We start from the raw sequence: 20,379 nt of genomic DNA on the forward strand, positions 1-20,379 counted from the left end.
AAACCCAACCCCCACCTTCCCAGTGGAGTTCTTTTCAATCTTCAAATTCTCCCAGCCTTCTCACTCCCACTGCCAAGGGGATCAGCCCCCACATTCCTCATATCTACGTGGATTCTCTCTATGGACTCCTCTTTTCAGGATGTGATTATATATGGATGTGACCATCTGACAAGTATCTGTTTCAGACTGTACTCTCCTGAGAGGTGGGGTCACTCTGGCTGCTGAGCTGCCTTATTGTAGAGCCTCACAGATGTAGGCACCTGGGGAGCTCCTGAATGGATGAATGGTCTAAGTTAAGCAGAAGACGCAGGATACAGAGCTCATATATAGCATGATCCCAGTTTTATTGCTTTAAATAAAACAAATTTTTAAAGATTTTATTTATTTATTCATGAGAGACACAGGCAGAGGGAGAAGCAAACTCCCAGCGGGGAGCCTGATATGGGACTCCATCCCAGGACCCTGGAATCAGGACCTGAGCCAAAGGCAGATGCTCAACCACTGAGCCACCCAGGTTCCCAGCTTTAAGTGAAATATTTTATTTTATTTTATTTTATTTTATTTTATTTTATTTTATTTTATTTTATTTTATATATCCCTACATAAATGAAGTACAGAAAGAAAGCAAAGCAAGGCACTGTCAATGGTTGTCCAGGGTAATGGGATTGTGATGATTTTTTTTCCTTTTTACTTGTCTACTTCCCATGTTTTCCACAACTGGCAGGTATTATTTTAAAACTAAAATAGGGGGATCTCTGGGTGGCTCAGCGGTTTCGGCGCCTGCCTTCGGCCCCGGGCATGATCCTGGGGTCCTGGGGATCAAGTCCCACATCAGGCTCCCTGTGTGGAGCCTCTCCCTCTGCCTGTGTCTCTGCCTCTCTCTCTCCGTCTTTCATGAATAAATAAATAAAGTCTTTAAAAAAATAAAAAATAAAATAAAAATAAAAATAATAAAAATAAAATAGAGTATCCCGGGTGGCTCAGCGGTTTAGTGCTGCCTTCGGGCCAGGGCATGATCCTGGAGACCCGGAATCGAGTCCTGCATTGGGCTCTCTGCATGGAGTCTGCTTCTCCCTCTGCCTGTCTCTTTGCCCCTCTCTCTCTCTCTCTCTCTCTGTGTCTCTCATGGATAAATAAATAAAATCTTTAAAAAAGTATAAAAAATAAAATAAATAAAACTAAATAAAATAAAATAAAATAAATGGCACCTGGGTGGCTTGGTGATTGTCTGCCATCGGCTCAGTTCATGATCCTGGGGTACTGGGATCAAGTCCCACATTGGCCTCCCACCTCAGTGAGGGGCCTGCTTTTCCCTCTGCCTATGTCTCTGCTTCTCTCCCTGTGTCTCTCATGAATAAATAAAATCTTAAAAAAAAAAAAAAAACCAAAACCTAAAACTATGAAGGATGACTTTAAAGAAAAACCTTAAAAAAAAAAAAAAGAAAGAAAAAAGAAAAACCTTATAGGGGGTGGGGGGAGAATAGGGCTTAGGGACCACATGGAAAGCCCATGCCACTTTTGCCTGGGGTCAGAAGCTGTAATGTATTCCTGCTGGTTGGAGGTAGGCCCCTGAAGAAAGTTCAGGGCTCAGGATAGTAGGAAGGAGGAGGCAAGTCTGGCCTGGGACACCTGAGATTATTAGCTAGACTCTGCAAGATGTCTTTTTTTTTTCCTCCATGATTTATTTTTTATTAAATATTAAATGCATGCATCAACATATATTATGTTTAAGGTATAGAGAATAATAAAACTAACATCCCCAGGTCCACTGCTTAGATTAAGATACATAACATCACAAATACATTTGAAGCATTCCCTGCAGGGGTCTTAAGTGGCCAGTCAAGACTCTGCCCAGGGGTCAGAAGGAAAAGACCTTGAGACAAGGCCTCAAATGCCTCATAAACTCATTTATCCTCTTAAGCATGAGGTACCTGGTGGCCTCTGGCTCCTAAAAAATAATTTTTTTTAAGATTATATTTGAGAGAGAATGTGAGCAGGAGAGGGAAAGAGGGAGAGAGAAGAGCAGACTCTCCACTGAGCAGAGAGCCTGATGTGGGGTTCAATCCCAGGACCCTGGGATCATGATCTGAGCCAAAGGCAGATGCTTAACTGACTGAGCTACCTAGGAGCCCCGGTCTGTTAAAAATCACCGTGTATCTACATCTACCCACAATAAGGCTGCCTCAGCTAACTAAAGCACCTGGTTTCTTTGCTTTTGTCTAGAATTACATCAGCTAACTCATTCATTTATTCATTCATTCATTGACTTTCCACACATGTATGGATGAGCTCTATACACCAATTGGGCACCCCAGCAGTTCCACACCTCAGGTGTTGGAGGCAGGTGACTTTAAGAGTGGTGAGGGCCTTGAGAGGAGGCAGCAGTGAGGGGCGGAGGGAGCTAACCCGGAGGGAAAGGTCTGGGGAGGCTTCCTGGATCGGTACTGTCTGAGCCAAGTCATTCAAGTACATTAAGTTAGACTTTGGTTGTAAGCAAGAAAAATCTAGTCTGACTGACCAAGCAAAAGTGGAACTCACTGGAAGTTGTGTTTGGGGCTGTCACTGAAAACCCAAATCGAAATGGCCATAACAAGAATTATTATGTCCTGTGAGAAATTTGGCCATTATGGGATGCCGGCTCAGGGGTTGAGCGTCTGTCTTCTGCTCAGGGCGTGATGCTGGGGTCGGGGTATCGATTCCCCACATCGGGCTCTATGTGGGGAGCCTGCTTCTGCCTATGTCTCTGCCTCTCTGTGTGTCTCTCATGAATTCATACAGCCGAAGGCAGATGCTCAACCGCTGAGCCACCCAGGCGTCCCTAAATAAAGAAAATATTAAAAAAAAAAAAAGAAGAAGAAGAAGAAGGAGAAGGAGAAGTTTGGTCATTGTGATCCAGGTTCTCTCCGTCTCTTCGCTCTACAGTCTTTGGTAAGCTGGCTTTGGCCCTTAGGCCTTTAGGTCCCCTCATGGCCGAAAGATAGTGGATCGGCACCAGGCACCAGGCATTTCATCCTCGCCCAGCCACACTCAGAGAAAAGGGAACATCCATCCATCCCTTCCTTACGTCCCTTTCCGAAAGATGAGCACTGCCCCGCCTCCAAGTCCTTCAGTTGATTTTCTTGGTGTCTCATCGGTCAGAATGGAATCACATGGTCCTATCTAAACCAATCACTGATAGTGGCGTAGACTAATAGAGCCTGCCTCACCCACCCTCCCCACCCTCCCCACCCCCGGGGAGGAGTCGAGCTAGCTCCTCCAGAGCTTAGCACTACCTGGTAGCTGAATGAAATATGGAGCCTGACAGCCAAGAAGTGGGGTGTTAGGTGGGCCGCTGCAGAAAGAAAATGGGACCCAGAGAAGAAGCTGAATAACCCAGGCCTGGGAAGGGCAAGAACCAGGGTGGCTCTGGGGGTCTTGGTGGAAAGAACTAGTAGGCAGTGGCCCCAGGATGGCCCCACCAGAGTGATACAACTCAAGTGAGTCACTGGACTTCACGTTCAGGTTGGAATTCCTAGGAGACACTCTTAATTAGCTGAGCCAGGCCACTGGATTGATAGCCCTGTCTCCTGAATCACCTGCAGTGGAGAAGGGATGGTCCTCCCAAGGGAACTTGGGGAACTGTTTCCGTAAGAAGACAGGGAAAGGGGGACAGGAAGCCTCTGAGCTGAGATGAGGGCGAAGAGCAGGAATGAGAGGAGCAGAGCCAGACCACGGATGGGCTTGCAAGCCGTGCTCAGCTGGAGGGTCCTCAAATCAGTGAGGATTCTTGTTTGAAAGCAACAGACAAACCAGCCTTGACAAAAATTTTTTTTTTAAGATTTTATTTATTCATTCATGAGAGACACAGAGAGATGCAGAGACACAGGCAGAGGGAGAAGCAGGCTCCTGCAGGGAGTCAGATGCAGGACTCAATCCCAGGACCCTGGGATCATGCCCTGAGCCAAAGGCAGACACTCAACCACTGAGCCACCCAGGTGCCCCCAAGCCTTGACTAATTTAAATAAAAAAGCAGATCAATTTAAAGGTAACCCACAGAGTCTCCCAAAGGGTTGAGGGCTCCACAAACAGGAGCAATGCCCCAAATAAAGACAGACATTTCCTGCTTGGACCTCCAATGTTCCCGGCACAGCTGCCACCCACACAGGCTCTGCCACTGCCCTTATCCTTGTAACCACTGGTCCCAGCTTAATTAGGCCATTAACTCCTAGTTCAAAGTCTGGGCTACGGGCTTTGCCCATCTTCAAGGAAGGATGTCCATATCATACTATCCTGAAGGTGTCTGGGGAAGACTGTCAGCTTATGGAAGCCGGGAACTGGGTCTTTTGTCCCCAGAGCCCTCCTGGCATGGTGCCCCGCACAGAGGATGTTTGCTGAGCTGATGCATGGTTGTCAGCAGGGGAGTGATGTGAGCCGACCTCCTCACAGGGGCTGATGGCCCCGGCAGTGCAGCGGGAGGTGAGGAGGACTTGGGCAGAGGCCCAGGCAGTGGGCACGGAAACACCTACCTCCTTGTCCCCCACAAACCTCTCATGTGACTGGGGTAGCTTGACTTCCCACCAAATGGAATGCCCGCTTCATGCTGTCTTCTTTCTCTTCAAACTCCCGCCTTCCTCCCTACCTTTGCTCTCCGTTAATGTGCCCTCTTACTTCAGGGAGAAAAGGAGCCCTGGGGGACTAATTCCAAGTCGTTCTGTCATCTGCAGAGTCCCTCCGTCACAGGTGGAGAGCTGTTTCTTCAGCACTCTGGATCTCCGTTTCTTTGGCCCTCCCACTCCTACTGCTCTAGTTTCTTTCCCCCTCCCTCTTCCCAAATCATGCCCACAAACAAGCTCTAGTTTCTTCCATCTTTAAAAAACAAACAACCTGGGGCAGCCCTGGTGGCTTAGTGGTTTAGCGCCACCTTTAGCCCGGGGTGTGATCTTGGAGACCCAGGATCGAGTCCTACCTCGGGCTCCCTGCATGGGGCCTGCTTCTCTGTATCTCTCATGAATAAATAAATAAAATCTTTAAAAACAAAGAGACAAACAAACAAACAACCCGGGCACCTGGGTGGCTCAGTGGTTGAGCATTTGCCTTTAGTTCAGGGCATGATCCCAGGGTCCTGGGATTGAGTCCTGCATCTGACTCCCTGCGGGGAGCCTGCTTCTTTCTCTGCCTCTCTCTGTGACTCTCATGAATGAATAAATAAAATCTTAAAAATAAATAAATAAATGATTAAAAACAACAACAACCTCTCAGGACTCTACATCCCTCCAGGCAGGGGCTGCCCTGTTTCTCTGCCCCCTCCACAGCAAAGTTTCTGAATGACTGGCCCCCGGGGCCCCCAGACACTGTTCCCTGCTACCACCACGCCCCCCACCCCCTCCCACCCCCTCCCAGGATTCTTCTCTGTCTGGTTCAGGACAGGCTGAGCCATGTGACTGACTGACCAATGAAACACCTGCAGAAGTGCTGTGTGCTACATGCAACAAAAGCTGGTAGTTGGCCATGGCCTTTGTCCCCCTCTGCCATGAGACAGGCAGGGTCCATGGTGGAGGATGTGTTCTCCACCCATATCCCTGAGCAGAGCCTCCGCTGTCCCGCCTCAGTGAGAAGCCAGCCTCTCTTGTAAGCCAATGAGACCTGGGGCCACTTGTTACATTAGCACGCCCTAACTTGTCCTGACACAGTGCTGTCTCCCATCCACTCTTCTCCCCACTCTAATAGGCATTCTGCCCCTACCTTTCTCCTAGAAATGAACTTTCTGGCATCACCAGTTACCTCCGTGTTACAAACCAGCCCTCAACGTGAACTCTCCCTCCTCACAGCCAAGTCCACTCTCCTTCTTGAAACACCCTTGGCTTCGGTCACACCACACACCATGGCTTTCCTTTGATGTCACTGGCCATTCCTTCTCCTTTATGTTCTAGAATAGTGTTGCCAGAGGCTTCGATCCTGCTGTATCCCTTCCCTTGACAGGTGACTTCATCCATTCCCACAGATTTAAATACCGTCCCTGTGCCCATGACTCCCAAGTGTGCTTCTCACCTCCAGGGTGGCACATCCAGCTTCCACCAGTTAAACATCTCTGCAAGGCTCTGAAGACTTTGTGTGTCCTAAATGGAGCTCTTGTCAGCCCCTATGCCTGCTTTCCCAGGCTCCTCCTGTCTCACTGCACCCTTGTGCTCTGGAGCCACCCCATGACCCTCCCTCCCCCTATCCCTCATACTGGTCCAACCATATATCCTGCCAATTCTACATCCTAAACATTTCTCATTCTGTCCGCTGCTCTCTGACTCCATGACCCTGCCCCATCTCTTGCCCCACCCCAAATCAGTGCTCCAATAGCAGCCCCCCAAATCCCATCATTACTCCCACTTCGGGCTCTTCAGTGGCTGCTCACCACACCTAGAATTAGATCCAGATTCGACTGAGGCTTTCAAGGCCCTACAAAGCCTGCCTCCTACCTTTCTGATTGTATCTCCTACGCTTCCCGTCTTCCCTCATCTATACCAAGTTTGGTACTGTCCCAGGGCCTTTGCACCTGCTGTTCCTTCTGTTCCTTGGCTCCTTCCTTTCCTTTCCTTTATGTTTCAACTCCGGTGCTGCTGCTCAGGGAGGCATTTCATGGGCTCAAAAATAATGTCAGGGGGATCCCTGAGTCGCTCAGCGGTTTGGCACCTGCCTTTGGCCCAGGTGAGATCCTGGAGTCCTGGGATCGAGTCCCGCGTTGGGCTCCCGGCATGGATCCTGCTTCTCCCTCCTCCTGTGTCTCTGCCTCTCTCTCTCTAGGTCTATCATAAAATAAATAAATAAATCTTTAAAAAAGTAATGTCAGTCCTCCCATTTGTCTCAGTCCTTACCCCCTCGTTGTGTCCCCAGTGTTTACCACCCTTTGTCAGTTTGGTCTTGTCTGTTCCCTTTGCTTAATCATCTCCCTGCGAGAATGTGTAGGCTCTGTGAGAATGGTTAAGGAGCTAGATCTTACCATTGCAGCACCAAGCACAGAGCTGTTCTCATATGAATGGAGGAGTTAGGGGACGGATTCAGAACAGGTTGATCGATACCCCGGGTGTGAGTTCTGAAGGCCTTTCACTGAGAACAAGGAAGGGTGGCTGTTCCAGAAACTAGGAACAAGGGCTCCTGGAAGAGAGTTCTGCACCTGCTTCTCAAAGGCTGGGTCCCAGCTCCTGTTTTGTGTTTGCCAATGCCAGGTAGGACTTTGGTAGATCCCCCTACTCTTTCTCCCTCACATCCCCTCAGTGAGATGCTTGCCCCTGAGGCTTGTCCCAGGCCCATAGAGGTTCACCTGCCCCACCTGACACACCTAAGATACCACTCCTGTTCCAGTGAACCTGCCTGGGTGCAGGTGGGTCTATAGTTCGCTGTGGTTCTGGGGGAGAGAAGTAGGCTCCAGGCTTTGGAGGGAGGAGGCAGGATCAGAGCCTTCTCAAAACTTCCTGGGTGGGACTGGCTCTCAGAGGCCCTTGGCCCTCAGCCTTAGGCTGCCACAGCCCAGATTCTGGGGGCCCCCAAACCAAGTAGCAAATTTGAGTAACACAGGACATATCTTATGAGTCCCAGAGGGGCTTCCTGAGGTGAAGGTAGAGCCCAAACACCTGGGGCATTCTGCAGGGAGCTGGCAGCTCCAGATGGGGATGGACAGACTGGGAGGAAGGGCAAAGCAGATAGGTCAAGGCCCCATCCCCATCTGCTGTGCCCTGGGGGCAGCCAAGGCCTGGCAAGGAAGGAACTAGAACCTGGGTCTGGGCCCCGACTCAGTGTCTGATCTGTCAGGTCCCTCTGTCAGGCCTCTGGGGCCTGGGAGCGCCAGGGTTGGTATGGTGAAAGCCAGGGTACATGGGGGGCTGGGGAGAGTCCTGAGGGGGTGAGAGGCAGCTCCTTTGATAATGGCACCAGGAACACACTCATCACCCATGGGAAACCCTTTCTAGCTTCTGCATACACGTGCATACATGGCTGTGTGTACACACACCAGTAAACATGCAGTTAGTCCCCTCCCCTTCCCGTGCCCAGAGATTTTGGTTTTTTTGGAAGGGAGGCACAGTTTCCGCCTCAAATAGGGTAGGGTGACTGACTTGTCCTGGTTTGTTTGGGACATACTGGTTTTAGCACTGGAAGTCCCAAGTCCTGGGAAAGCCCCAAGTCCCAGGCAAAGCTGCATTTGTCACCTGCCCCATGCCTTGAACAGACCTGGTGTGTATCTTCCCTTGCAGAACTCATCCCACCACCTGTCACCTCTATGATGGCCCAGGGGCCCGAGAGAGAGAGAGAGAGAGAGAGAGAGAGAGAGAAAGCATGAGCCACAACTGAGTCTGCTCTTACCAGAGGCCTCAGTACTAACAAGAACCACTATGTTTATTGAGCATCTACTATGTTCCCAGCACTGTTCTAGAGGCTAAGGGCACAGCAGGGAACACACCAGAGAAAATCACTACCCTTGTAGAGCTGACACTCAGCAGGAGGGGACAGAAAAGGAACAAGATAAATAAATAAATGAAATAATATATTAGAAGAGGATGAATGTTAAGAAGCCTGAATGGTTCAGTGGTTGAGCATCTGCCTTCAGCTCAGGTCATGATCGAGTCCTGCATAAGGCTCCCTGCAGGGAGCCTGCTTCTCCCTCTGCCTATGTCTCTGCTTCTCTCTATATATATCTCTCATGAATAAATAAATAAAATCTTAAAAAAAAAAAAAAAGAGGATGAGTGTTAAGGGGAAAAGTAAAACAGGGAAGGAGCCCATTTAAAGTAGGCTGCTGGGGAAAGTCTACTGAGAAGGTGACCCTGGGAGAGACCCGAATGATGGGGTGAGGGCAAGGGCCCAGCAGATATCCCAGGCAGTGCTCCAGGAGGAGGGAGCAGCAAAAGGCTGGAGGCAGGACACACCCAGCACGTGTAGAAGAGCAAGAAGAGGCTGGGGGAGGGAGGGAAGGGAGAGGAAGGAGAGGCTGTGGCCAGGGCTCTTGGAAAGACCAGAGGATCTTAGCACCATGGGGCCAAGGAGGGCTTGAGCAGAGGGGTCCCACGCTCTGACTCCCCCTCACGCTGCGGTGTTAGCAGACATGTAGGGGCAAGCATGGGAGCCCCGGGACCCCTGGGGACTATGGCAGTAGGCCAAGTGAGAGATGGTGGGGGCCCAGGTTGCGGTGGTGGCCAAGAGACATGGGTGGACTCTGGGTACCTTCTGAAACTGAGCCCACAGGACTCCCAGCAGATTGGGTCCGAGGTGAGAGAGAGGAGTTGGCAGGACTCTGAGGTTCCTGCCTGAGCAGCCAGAATGAAGGTGCCACCCTCACCTGAGACAGAGAAGATGCATGTGGAGGAGGCTGAGGCGGTGGAGGAGCAGCAGCTCACCTTTGGACAGACTGTGTTTGCCAGATGGAGACGTAGAGGAGGCATCTAGGTGCCTGCGTCACAGGCATCTTCAGTGGGGGACAAGCAGGGAAGCCGAGCTTCCCTGGGTTAGCGTCCTTGTCTCCAGGGCTGGGCTAGGCTGGGGGGCGGGGCGGGGGCGATGCTATGGGGAGTGGCCTGCACTTGGGTGTGGCATGGAGGGGCAGTGCCAAGTGGCCTGGGGCGCCAGTAGCTCTGTGAGCGCAGCCGGCCTGGCCTGAGGCTGTTATGTGACCAACGGAGCCATTTGGTTAGCATTGATTAGCTTGGGGAAGAGCAGCTGGCAAGGCTGGGGCAGGGCAGGGGTGGGGGGGAGCACAGCCCTGTTCAGAGGGAGGATGGGCTGCAGAGCCAGGATTGGCCACATGGCTGACAAGTCTCCAAGGCTCAGAGAGCCCCATAGACCTGCCCAGGGGCCTTTAGGGGATTCCAGTCCACAGGGCTGTCCATGCACAGGTGTAGGGAAAGGTGGCCCCTTTGGTGCCGCAGGTTCCAGACTCAGGTCAGAGGGAGGCTGAGACCTTGGGGCCAGAGAGGGCTGCTCAGCCCTCAGATGAGGCTGGTCTTCTCCATGCAATGGGGATCTCCTGGATTTGAAGTCAGGGGATGAGGCCTGTTCCACCACCCCCTTCACGAGTCGTGTGGCCTTAACCAGTCTCTTCCCTCCGTGTGCTTCATTTCCTCTGCAGTGGTGTGGTGGTCTGAGGATTCCATATAAAGAACCTACTGCGTGTTTAGGACAGGGTCCTCCTTGGTTTGTTCCCTCCTGCTTCCAGGGTGGGCAGGCTGCCACCCCTGCCACTCTGGCCATGTGGCCTGGGATTGGACCAGAGGTCCTGTCAGTACTAGTCTCACTGGGCACCACTCTGGCCTCCCCAGGCCTGGGTTTCCCCAGCCTAGCAGAGCTGGTGTTACAGCTTCTTTGGGAGCTCTGGCTACTTAGAGAAGGCGTCTGGGGTAAGATGGGGACACAGTGCCTGTTTTCCCACCTCAGTGCCTTTGCATATGCTGTGCCTTCTGTCTGTTATGCCCTTCCCACCCATCCCGCCAGGTCCGGCTCCCACAGGACCATTCACAAGCGCATCTGGGGTGGCTAAGTAGACTGGGTGAGGTGCTGCCCATACTCCGGTCACTCGCCCCTCCCCCACAAGTCCCTGCCCAGCAGGTGAAGGGTTTGGGGATTTGCAGGAAGGAAGACATGTAAACAATACAACTCTTCTGTGTATTCTCTATACTAGCAGAGGAGCAGAAGGCTTTCTGGAGGAGGTAGCAGGACCTTCCCTGAGCTTCCCCCTACACACACCCTTAGGTGCCTACTCTGGGCCCCGGCACCTGGCCAGACTGCCTGGGATTGGGAGTGCCCCTATCTGCTAATGAACCCCTGAGGGCTTGCCCAGTTCATCCTAAGGCTCCTCCCTGCCCTAGCACTTTGGACACTCCAGGGCTCAGAGCAAGGATTGAATGGAGGAAGGAATGAATGAGGCTGCAGAGCCTCAGGTGAGCTCAGATGTGTGGGAGGCCATGAGGTTTGGGAACAGCGGAGCAGTCAGACGGGTGCAGTCCTGGAGGAGAGGGGGAGGAGAGCCAGAGGAAGTGAGGATGAGGCCCAGCTGTGCTCTCTTCAGCCCCCTCAGTCAGAGCAACCCCTGCCCCACCCAGGAGAGGGTTGAGGAGGCAGATGGGAGGGGGTGCAAGGCTCCTCCACAGAGACTTACATGGCTGCTAATTTGCAATCCTAAAGTGCATGGCAAAGGCATCAGCCTCATTGTTAGTAAATTAACCAGGCAATCAGTGGGTCAGAGCTCCCACCAGCTCATGGAAGGGACACAGGAGGAGGTACAGTGACGGGAGTACCAGCTTCCCTGGGAAGAAACCCGACAGGGTGACAGGGTGACGATCCAGGATCAGGGCACCCACTGGCTCCGGCAGGGGTGCAGGAGGTGGGTGAATTTGGCTGGGAGGGCTGGTCCAGGCCCCTGCAGATTGGACCAGCTTCCAGGGTGGAGAAGCAGAATCAGCTGAAACCCATCCCAGTGCCCAGTGGAAGGAGGCAGGGGTAGTGCAAGGGCAGCATCCCTGGCCTGGATCCCTGGCAGCTGGGCAGTACTGAAGGATGGAGAGAGCTCCAAGTGGTTGGCTGGGGTCCCTGCCTCCTTCTGCGCCCTTTATTTTATTTTATTTTTTAATTTTTTCTTTTTTTTTTTAACTTATTTATTCATGATAGTCACACACACAGAGAGAGAGGCAGAGACACAGGCAGAGGGAGAAGCAGGCTCCATGCACTGGGAGCCCGATGTGGGACTCGATCCTGGGTCTCCAGGATCGCGCCCTGGGCCAAAGGCAGGCGCCAAACTGCTACGCCACCCAGGGATCCATTCTGGACCCTTCTCATAGAAAGTGCATAGGGGGCTCCTGCCCTGGGGCCACCTTTACCCCACACACCTGCCGAAGTGTGTTCATATGCTGGCTGCTCAGCCTAGATTTATGGGCATTTGGTTTTTTTCACCCAAACTAGGATCTCCACCTAGTTTCCCTGAACCCCCACCTTCCCTGGGGCACCTAAGGACGGGTTATGGCTCTCCATGAGGCCCTAGCTTCTCTGGGGACACTTCAGAGAAGCCCAACTCCAGGACCTTACAGAGACATAGCCACAACAGCAGGTAGAAGGTTGTCTGCCCCCATCCAGGCCAAGGGGCAGGAGAACCCCCCCCACCACCACACAGTAATGCCGAGGATCAGAGGAGCGCAAGCAGAAGCACTTGTAAACTTCATAAGCTGCACAAATATGGAGTGGTATTAGTGCTGAGCCTGACACAGCTTACCCCTGCCCCCACGGCCAGTGTCTCTCTGCTGCCAGACTGAAGGGCGGGAAAAGCCTTTTTCTTTGCAGCACCACCCCCACAGGTCTGCTGTGGCACTGTGTCCCACAAACACGGCTCGTGGCCTGGTCCCCTTCAACACAGTGAGGGCTGTGAATGCCTGTGAGCTGGGAGGGGCACCCTGGACTCCCCCAGAGTGGCAGGGTGGGCGCGCTGCCCTGGGGCAAGGTTCCTGGGAGACAGCAGCCTGGGTAGGGGTAAGGGGTGCCAGCTGAGAAGAAAGGGAGTATCAGTCTCTGTGGAAGCCAGCATGTGTTGCTCCCTCCTCCTAACCCAGGCCTTGGAGGCTCAAGGCATCTCGCAGGCTCCCTGACAGTCAGCTGGGGCTTGGGGTCCAGGCTCCTGGCCCCTCACGCTCTTGCTTCCCCCTGCACAGCTGGGACCCCCTGCCAAACTGAGGTGGGCAGCGAGGGCCTGGAGGTCAGACCCCAACCTCCACATGGGGCACACTGGCAAAGCAATCATCTCCTACCCGTGTTACAGAGAGGGAAACTGAGGAGGCACCAGCCTCAGGCTTAGCCTGCAGGCTGTCCAGTGGTAGTGGTGACTGAGACTGCAGGAACCACATAAAGTGTGGCCCTTCCCAGAAAGGGTCCTCACAGCTGCATTGCCACCGCCACCGCCACCGAGGTCATAATTGCTCTGAAATCACAACTGAACCCAATTATGCAAAAACGAAATTATATGCGATGATTTTTATGTTGGAAACGTTTGGTGGAAGCCGGGTGATTACAGGGGGACGGGAAGCAGCTGCCACTCTCTGGGAGCCCATAACTCCCAACAGCTGGGAACTGTCACTTATTTACGATGCTGTTTCTGCCAAGAATGACGGGGTGGCAGTGGTGGCTAGGCCTGCCCCAGACTGGCCAGGAGGCTAGGGCGGCAGCAGGCCTGGGAGCCTGGCCTGGGGTTGGGGGGAGGCTGGGAGGCTGGGAGCCGGCCGGTCGGAGTGGGGGGGAGTGTTGGTTCTTCCTACGCGCTTGGGCCAAGCTGACAGCAGGAATCCACTGAGCTGCCTCCTGCCCCAGCCTCCCCGGAGAGGCCCGGCTGACCAAGCTGGAAGGGACGGGCAAGAGGCCAACCTGGGCCCGGAGGAGATGGCTGCCTGGCCCTGCAGGGTGGGAGTCTACCCGCCTGGAGCCTGTCCTCACTCGCCGGCGCGCCTGCCGGGCAGCCCGGGGCGGCTGCGACCCTGGGAAAAGGCAGGTAATGATGATCCTCCTTAATGAGGCTGCTCCGATAATGAGCACGGGGCTATTATCCGACCACAGGCTGGACACATCCGAAAATAAATTATTTTAAGGATCCATTAACGAATGCCTAATTAATGCCCAATTAGAGGGAAGCTACCGAGGAAATGCTCTGGACAGTCGGCTAGTCGGGAGGCAGGGCCTGGTTTACAACCACAGCCTGGGAGCACACAGCCTGGGAGTGAGGTGGGGAGAGGAGAGGGGCCAGAAGGTGGACCCGATAGGGGGCAACCTCACTCTGGTGGCGCCTTGGGGTCCCCAAAGCCAGGCAGCCCCGGTGTCTCCCCCAGTCCTCCACACATGCGTGTCCCCTTCACACATCCTCACAGCACCACAAGGGACAACTAGTACTATTTAGAAACCAGGAAACTGAGGCACACTGTGAGTTGTCACAGGAGGCACCATAATGAGACATCTTTTGAGATGAACTTTGGTGTCTTGCATGAGTTTTTCTTAAAAAAAAAAAAAAAGATTTTATTTATTTATTCATGAGAGATACACAGAGAGGGGCAGAGACACAGGCAGAGGGAGAAGCAGGCTCCTCGCAGGGAGCCCGATGTAGGACTCGATCCCGAGACCAGGATCACACCCTGAGCCAAAGGCAGACAGACGCTTAACCGCTGAGCCACCCAGGCGTCCCTTTTTTTTTTTTTTTTAAGATTTTATTTATTCATTCATGAGAGACAGAGAGAGAGGCAGAGATACAGGCAAAGGGAAAAGCAGGCTCCCTGCGGGGAGCCCGACGGGACTTCATCTGGGGACCCCAGGATAACGACCTGAGCCGAAGACTGACGCCCAACCACTGAGCCACCCAGGCGTCCCTTGCATGCGTGCTTTGTTAGAATAAATAAAAAGACTCTCCAGGCCTCCATATATTTACTTTGTTAGACCCGGAGTCTGAATCACTCTGTGATCGTGTGCTGTTATGAGAGCAAGTGACAGAGCTGGGACGGGAACCAGACGCTGGCTGCCCCGGCCCTGGTTGTGAGCCCCACTCCAGCTCCCGGGAGAGAGCCAGGGGGCGGGGCTAGGCTTTCGGGGCGGGGCTGAGGGTACCGCGCGGGCGCACCGAGCGCGCCCGGAGCTCTCCTCGCAGTAGCGGGGGCGGCGGGGGCTAGAACCCTCGGCAGGGGTGGGGCGCCAGAGTGCGATCTCACTCGGGGGGGCCCGCCTTGGGCCTGGCCCCTGCCTTCCCCCCAGCAGGAGCCTCCCCCAGGGGCCTCCGATCCCAGACCACTGAGTTAGGCACAGCCCGGGACAGAGCCTGGCCTAAGGCTGGGGGCGCGCCCACCAACCCCGCTTCCCGTGGGTCCGTCAGTCGGTCCGTCCGTCCGTCCCCGCCTCCCGCCCCCCACCCCCCACCCCCAACCCCGGCCCACCCTGACCTGGCTGTGCTCTCTCTCCCCGCCAGGGTGCTGTGTGGAACTGTTGCTGCTGCTGCTAGCGGGGGAGCTGCCCCTGGGTGGCGGCTGCCCGCGGGACTGCGTGTGCTACCCGGCCCCCATGACCGTCAGCTGCCAGGCGCACAACTTCGCCGCCATCCCCGAGGGCATCCCGGAGGACAGCGAGCGCATCTTCCTGCAGAACAATCGCATCACCCTCCTCCAGCAGGGCCACTTCAGCCCCGCTATGGTCACCCTGTGGATCTACTCCAACAACATCACCTTCATCGACCCCAACACCTTCGAGGGCTTCGTGCACCTGGAGGAGCTGGACCTGGGCGACAACCGGCAGCTGCGGACGCTGGCGCCAGAGACCTTCCAGGGCCTTGTGAAGCTGCACGCCCTCTACCTCTATAAGTGTGGGCTCAGCGCCCTGCCGGCGGGCATCTTCAGCGGACTGCACAGCCTGCAGTACCTCTACCTGCAGGACAACCACATCGAGTACCTCCAGGACGACATCTTTGTGGACCTGGTCAACCTCAGCCACCTGTTTCTCCACGGTAACAAGCTGTGGAGCTTGGGCCAGGACACGTTCCGGGGACTGGTGAACCTGGACCGGCTGCTGCTGCACGAGAACCAGCTGCAGTGGGTGCACCCTAAGGCTTTCCACGACCTCCGCAGGCTGACCACTCTCTTTCTCTTCAACAACAGCCTCTCTGAGCTGCAGGGCGACTGTCTGGCGCCCCTGGGGGCCCTGGAGTTCCTCCGCCTCAACGGGAACGCGTGGGACTGCGGCTGCCGGGCGCGCTCCCTGTGGGAATGGCTGCGCAGATTCCGCGGCTCCAGCTCTGCCGTCCCCTGTGCGTCCCCCGACGCTCGCCAGGGCCAGGACCTGAAGCTGCTGAGGGCCGACGACTTCCGGAACTGCACGGGGCCGGCATCCCCGCACCAGATCAAGTCTCACACGCTCACCACCACCGACAGGGCTGCCCGGAAGGAGCACTACCCGGCCCGCGGCCCTGCCAGGGACAAGGGCCACGCACACGGCCATCTGCCCGGCTCCCGCCCGGGCTACAGGAAGCCGGGCAAGAACTGCACCAGCCACAGGAACCGCAACCAGGTGTCCAAGGCGGGCACCGGGAAGCAGGCCTCCGAGTTGCAGGACTACGCACCCGACTACCAGCACAAGTTCAGCTTTGACATCATGCCCACCATGCGGCCCAAGAGGAGGGGCAAGTGTGCCCGCAGGACCCCCATCCGTGCCCCCAGCGGGGTGCAGCAGGCTTCCTCGGGCAGTTCCCTGGGAGCCTCCCTCCTGGCCTGGATACTGGGGCTGGTGGTCACTCTCCGCTGAGGACCTGGGGCGCCAGCAGCCAGCACTGCCACGTATCCACCAAGGAACAGAATCTCTTTTCTTTTTTTTAACAAGCGGAGGATCTGCTGGGTTTCAGGCAAAGGCTGGTATAGCCTTCGGCTGCTCTCTGGGCCCTGCCCAGTGGATTATAAACCCAAAGTGTACAGCTCTGAGTGGGAAGGGATTAGTACATCACAACCCAGCTGTCCCAGCCAGGCCCTGCTGAACGCCCATGGACAGCATCCATCCAGCAAGGTGGTTAAAGCACGCAAAAGGAATCCTTCATTAGCAACAATGGGACAGTGCCCCGCAGGAGCTGGGCTCTGTGGAATCCCGGTCGTTGGAGGGGTCTGAAGGGCTCCCCGCCATTCCCGGAGGAAGCAGGACTCAGAGAACAGACGAGGCTCACCCAAGAGGCTGGGTAGACCAGCCATCTGGGAGCACAGGGGCAGGTGGCATTTTCGCTCTTGCCTGAGGCCACATAGTCAACCTGCCCTGAATCCAACCCTTAGTCCCTTCCTTGGGGATAACGCCTCTCATTCCTGATGTCTCAGGCAACCCTGACCTAGGCCCAGCTGCTGGGCTCCAAGAACCAATTACCAAAGGAAAGAGCATCAGAGGCTGAAATTTAGAACTGCATCAAGTGCAGTGAGTTTCTCACAGGAGGTGCAGTTTTATAACTATGTCCACTTATATATATATATACACACTCTCTACATATATATACACACAAATGCACAGGTCTCCTGCCCCACTCTCCTACCAAACTGTATGTCTTCTCATGTTTATAAACTATGCGGAAAACTATTATCTGTTGAACTAAGGATTGTATTGGTGATTTCTAGCAAGAAAAGAGGATTTTTGTCTAGAATCTCAACTTGGCAACAATAGTCCCCGTGTAACCTGGGCTTGCCAGGGCCTAGGGCAAAGGGTGAGTGGGAAGAGCCATGGAGAAGAAGGGGAGGCAGCAAGAATCACTTCAGGGGACCAATCTTCTTATATGTTTAGAGCATCACCTTGTTTTTATACGCAACACAAGTCTGGCTGCCACCCCAGAGCACCCTGTCACCCTCACTGTAGGTGTTATCGTCAAGGTGAGAAGCCAGAAGCAGCTCATTGGACATCAGGGAGCCAGGCCCTGGGGACGGACTGGATGGAGAAGGGAAAAGAGGGGCTTAGGGTCTTTTTTGTCGACGGGCAGGTAGCATCCACAGTGTTAGCCCAACAGGCTGGGCAGTGTCATCAGCCTAGCGTTTTGCCAGCAACGGTCTGGACAGGCCTGGGAGACTCCGGGCATGAGCCCAGGCCTCCAGCATGGCTCAACTGCTGAATTTTTCCTTGAGGCTCTTTGATGGCCATCCCAGCAAGGATCCTGTGTAGGCGGCAGGAGGGAAAGCATCAGGTGGCCTTAGCAGAAGGGGGACAAAGAGGGCATTTCGAGAACCATCTCAGGCACTTCTGCATTACGAAGGCCCCATCCCGCCTGGCCCTTCTGCAGATGCCCAGGGACAGGCAGAGGCAGAAGGGGTGGGCCACACTCAGGGGTCAGGAGTGGGAACATGCAGGAAATGGAGCAGGCAAGCCCAGATAGGGGACAGTGACCCCGGTCAAGGTTGGCCATGCTGCTGGCCAGTGCCCCAGCAGGCACCATCTCCTCTGAGCTTTGCACAAACCTGAATTTCCCACCAGAGAGGATGTGTGTGAGGAGCAAGAAACACCGAATCCAATTAAGAAAGAAAAGTAATAATAAAAAAATTTCTCTTGGACAAGAACTCTGTTTCTCATTTCCTAACCCTGCATTCCCGAAGTGGTGGCAGATCCCAGGCTTTTGTGGGGGTGGGTGAGGCTGGCCGGGCACAGCACGTTTGTTGGCAGGAGGAGCCATATGGGGCAGGGGCACACTGACTCACTGGGATGCATGTGTGCACGCGCATGCGAACACACACACACACACACACAAACACGTTCTCTGCTCCATGGTTCTTCCCTCACCCTCATAGAACATGACTCACTTCCCACAACTCTGGCTGTGCTGGGTCGGCCCAATCTCTGCGGCTCTTCCTGGAGTGGGCTGGTCCTGGATCCTTCCTGGCCTGTTCCCAAGAGCCTCAGCCGCAGCAGCAGAGCTGTCGAATCTTCGAGGGCTCAGGAGTGGCTGGAAAGGAGCTGCCAGTTCCTGGGACCCAGAGAGGGTTTCCAGGAGGCCAAGGACCCCCTGCACCCCGGATGGCAGCAAATAGGGTCTGGAGGCTACACCTGCCTCTCTTGTTTCAGAGAACGAAGTCCCTTCTCCAGATAGAGAGGGAGGGCTGTGTTTTCAGGCGTGATGGAACAAATCCTCCTTGGTACAAGGCTTGAAATGCGCTAAATGATGTGCACGGAGGGCAGTGTGCTCTCCAGGGGCTGGTGCCAGGGCCCAGCTGTCCCTTAGAACCCGAAGATGTTCTGTTGTTGATTTCATTTCCAACTTTTTTTTTTTAATTTTTATTTATTTATGATAGTCACAGAGAGAGAGAGAGAGAGGCAGAGACACAGGCAGAGGGAGAAGCAGGCTCCATGCACCGGTAGCCCGACGTGGGATTCGATCCCGGGTCTCCAGGATCGCGCCCTGGGCCAAAGGCAGGCGCCAAACCGCTGCGCCACCCAGGGATCCCACCAACTTTTTTTTTTTTAATTTTTATTTATTTATGATAGTCACAGAGAGAGAGAGAGAGAGGCAGAGACACAGGCAGAGGGAGAAGCAGGCTCCATGCACCGGTAGCCCGACGTGGGATTCGATCCCGGGTCTCCAGGATCGCGCCCTGGGCCAAAGGCAGGCGCCAAACCGCTGTGCCACCTAGGGATCCCTCATTTCCAACTTTAGACAGCAAAGTCCTCAGTGGGAAAATCAAGAGTCCAAGCACTTTATTAACATTTTTTAGAAGATTTAGATCCTGTAATATGAAAGTGAAATGTCAGTATGAGAAATGCTAATGTTTTACAAATGATCTGCATCTATCAAGTGCAGCACAGTCTCTGGTTGCCGACTGGTATTAGAGGCAAGGCAGAGGGGCTCAGGCAGCCAGGTGTATTTTTAGCAGCTTTCTCCTCTAAGGGGTAGAGGCAATGAAAGCAGCTCTATTGTGGATGACATCACTTGTCACTCAGCAGCTCACATGCTACGCAGGTATGATGACACCATTGCCCAAAGCACCAGAGCAAGTTGACTGAGCCAGTGGCTAGACCTCTCTGTTCACCAGACATAGGTCCCTCCTGGTGGTTCAGGGCTGGGAGATGTGGGTTCTTGCCCCTGGGAATCCTGTCCTCCTCCCAGGGGCTGAGGCCACCCTTCCTTTGTTCCTGATGGGGCCAGTCCCTCTGCCATTTTCACTCAATACTTTCCCTGCTCCCTGGAAGACAGCCATCTCCTCTTCTCTCCTTACCCCCTGCCCCCAGCTGTCTTCTCTTGGGGAGAGTGTCTGTGGGAGGGGCTGGGCGGCTCAGCAGCTCTCCACAGAGGCTCTTCCCTTGACCTCAGAGCTCAGTTGGCTCCTTATCCTTCATTCAACAAGTACTGATCAAAAGCGTATAGGTGCCAACCATTGGCCCAGGCTCTGGGGACATAAAAGTGGCAAAATGTGACTCTCCTATAAGGAATGCAGTGCCTAGATATGGAAATACGTATGTTAGTGCTGCCCATGAGAAAGTCAGCTGGGGTAAGGATGGTCCAGGAGGACTTCCAGAAGGAGGTGACACCCATTGGCTCTAGCAAGATGAGGAGGTAGCCAAAGCAGAGTGTGGGGAGTATTTGAGGCAGAAGGCTGGAGGGTTACAGCAGCACCATGCTGGCTTGGGGTATCAGCAGAGAGCTGTGAGTTGAGGACTGGGAACCCTGTGTGGGGGAGGCGTGGGAGGTGAGCCTGGAAAGGGGAAGTTTGGGGGGAACCCTACTCAGGGACTTGGATTCTGATTCTGCAGTGGAGGTTTGGCCCCTTCTGTGGTCCTCTTCCCTACCCGACACCCCCAGCATCTCTCCAAGCACGTGTCCCTCACTCGTGGCATGCTTGCCAATGTTCCTCAACAGTGGGTTTCATCATCCTAACTTGCCTCCTCGGCTCAGCCAGATCCTCTTCCCTCGTGC

The 20,379-nt window shown here is 54.3% G+C and overlaps 1 protein-coding gene across 3 annotated transcripts in view; it reads left to right on the forward strand.

The window, feature by feature from the left end:
- The window catches only part of RTN4RL1 (reticulon 4 receptor like 1), a 70,864-nt gene extending 52,833 nt beyond the window's left edge, over positions 1-18,031 (forward strand). For 2 of the 3 annotated variants that reach the window (XM_077851744.1, XM_077851745.1), the window contains exon 2: positions 14,935-18,031. In XM_077851744.1, coding sequence (XP_077707870.1) covers positions 14,935-16,259 — 1,325 coding nt within the window. In that variant the 3' untranslated portion in view covers positions 16,260-18,031. Of the gene's footprint in view, positions 1-13,241; positions 13,480-14,934 lie in introns of those variants that run through there. The other variant, XM_077851746.1, reaches the window with a different exon arrangement.
- Positions 18,032-20,379: the final 2,348 nt, after the last annotated feature.

This window comes from Canis aureus, chromosome 16, assembly GCF_053574225.1.
Source record: "Canis aureus isolate CA01 chromosome 16, VMU_Caureus_v.1.0, whole genome shotgun sequence".
NCBI classification, from domain to species: domain Eukaryota; kingdom Metazoa; phylum Chordata; class Mammalia; order Carnivora; family Canidae; genus Canis; species Canis aureus.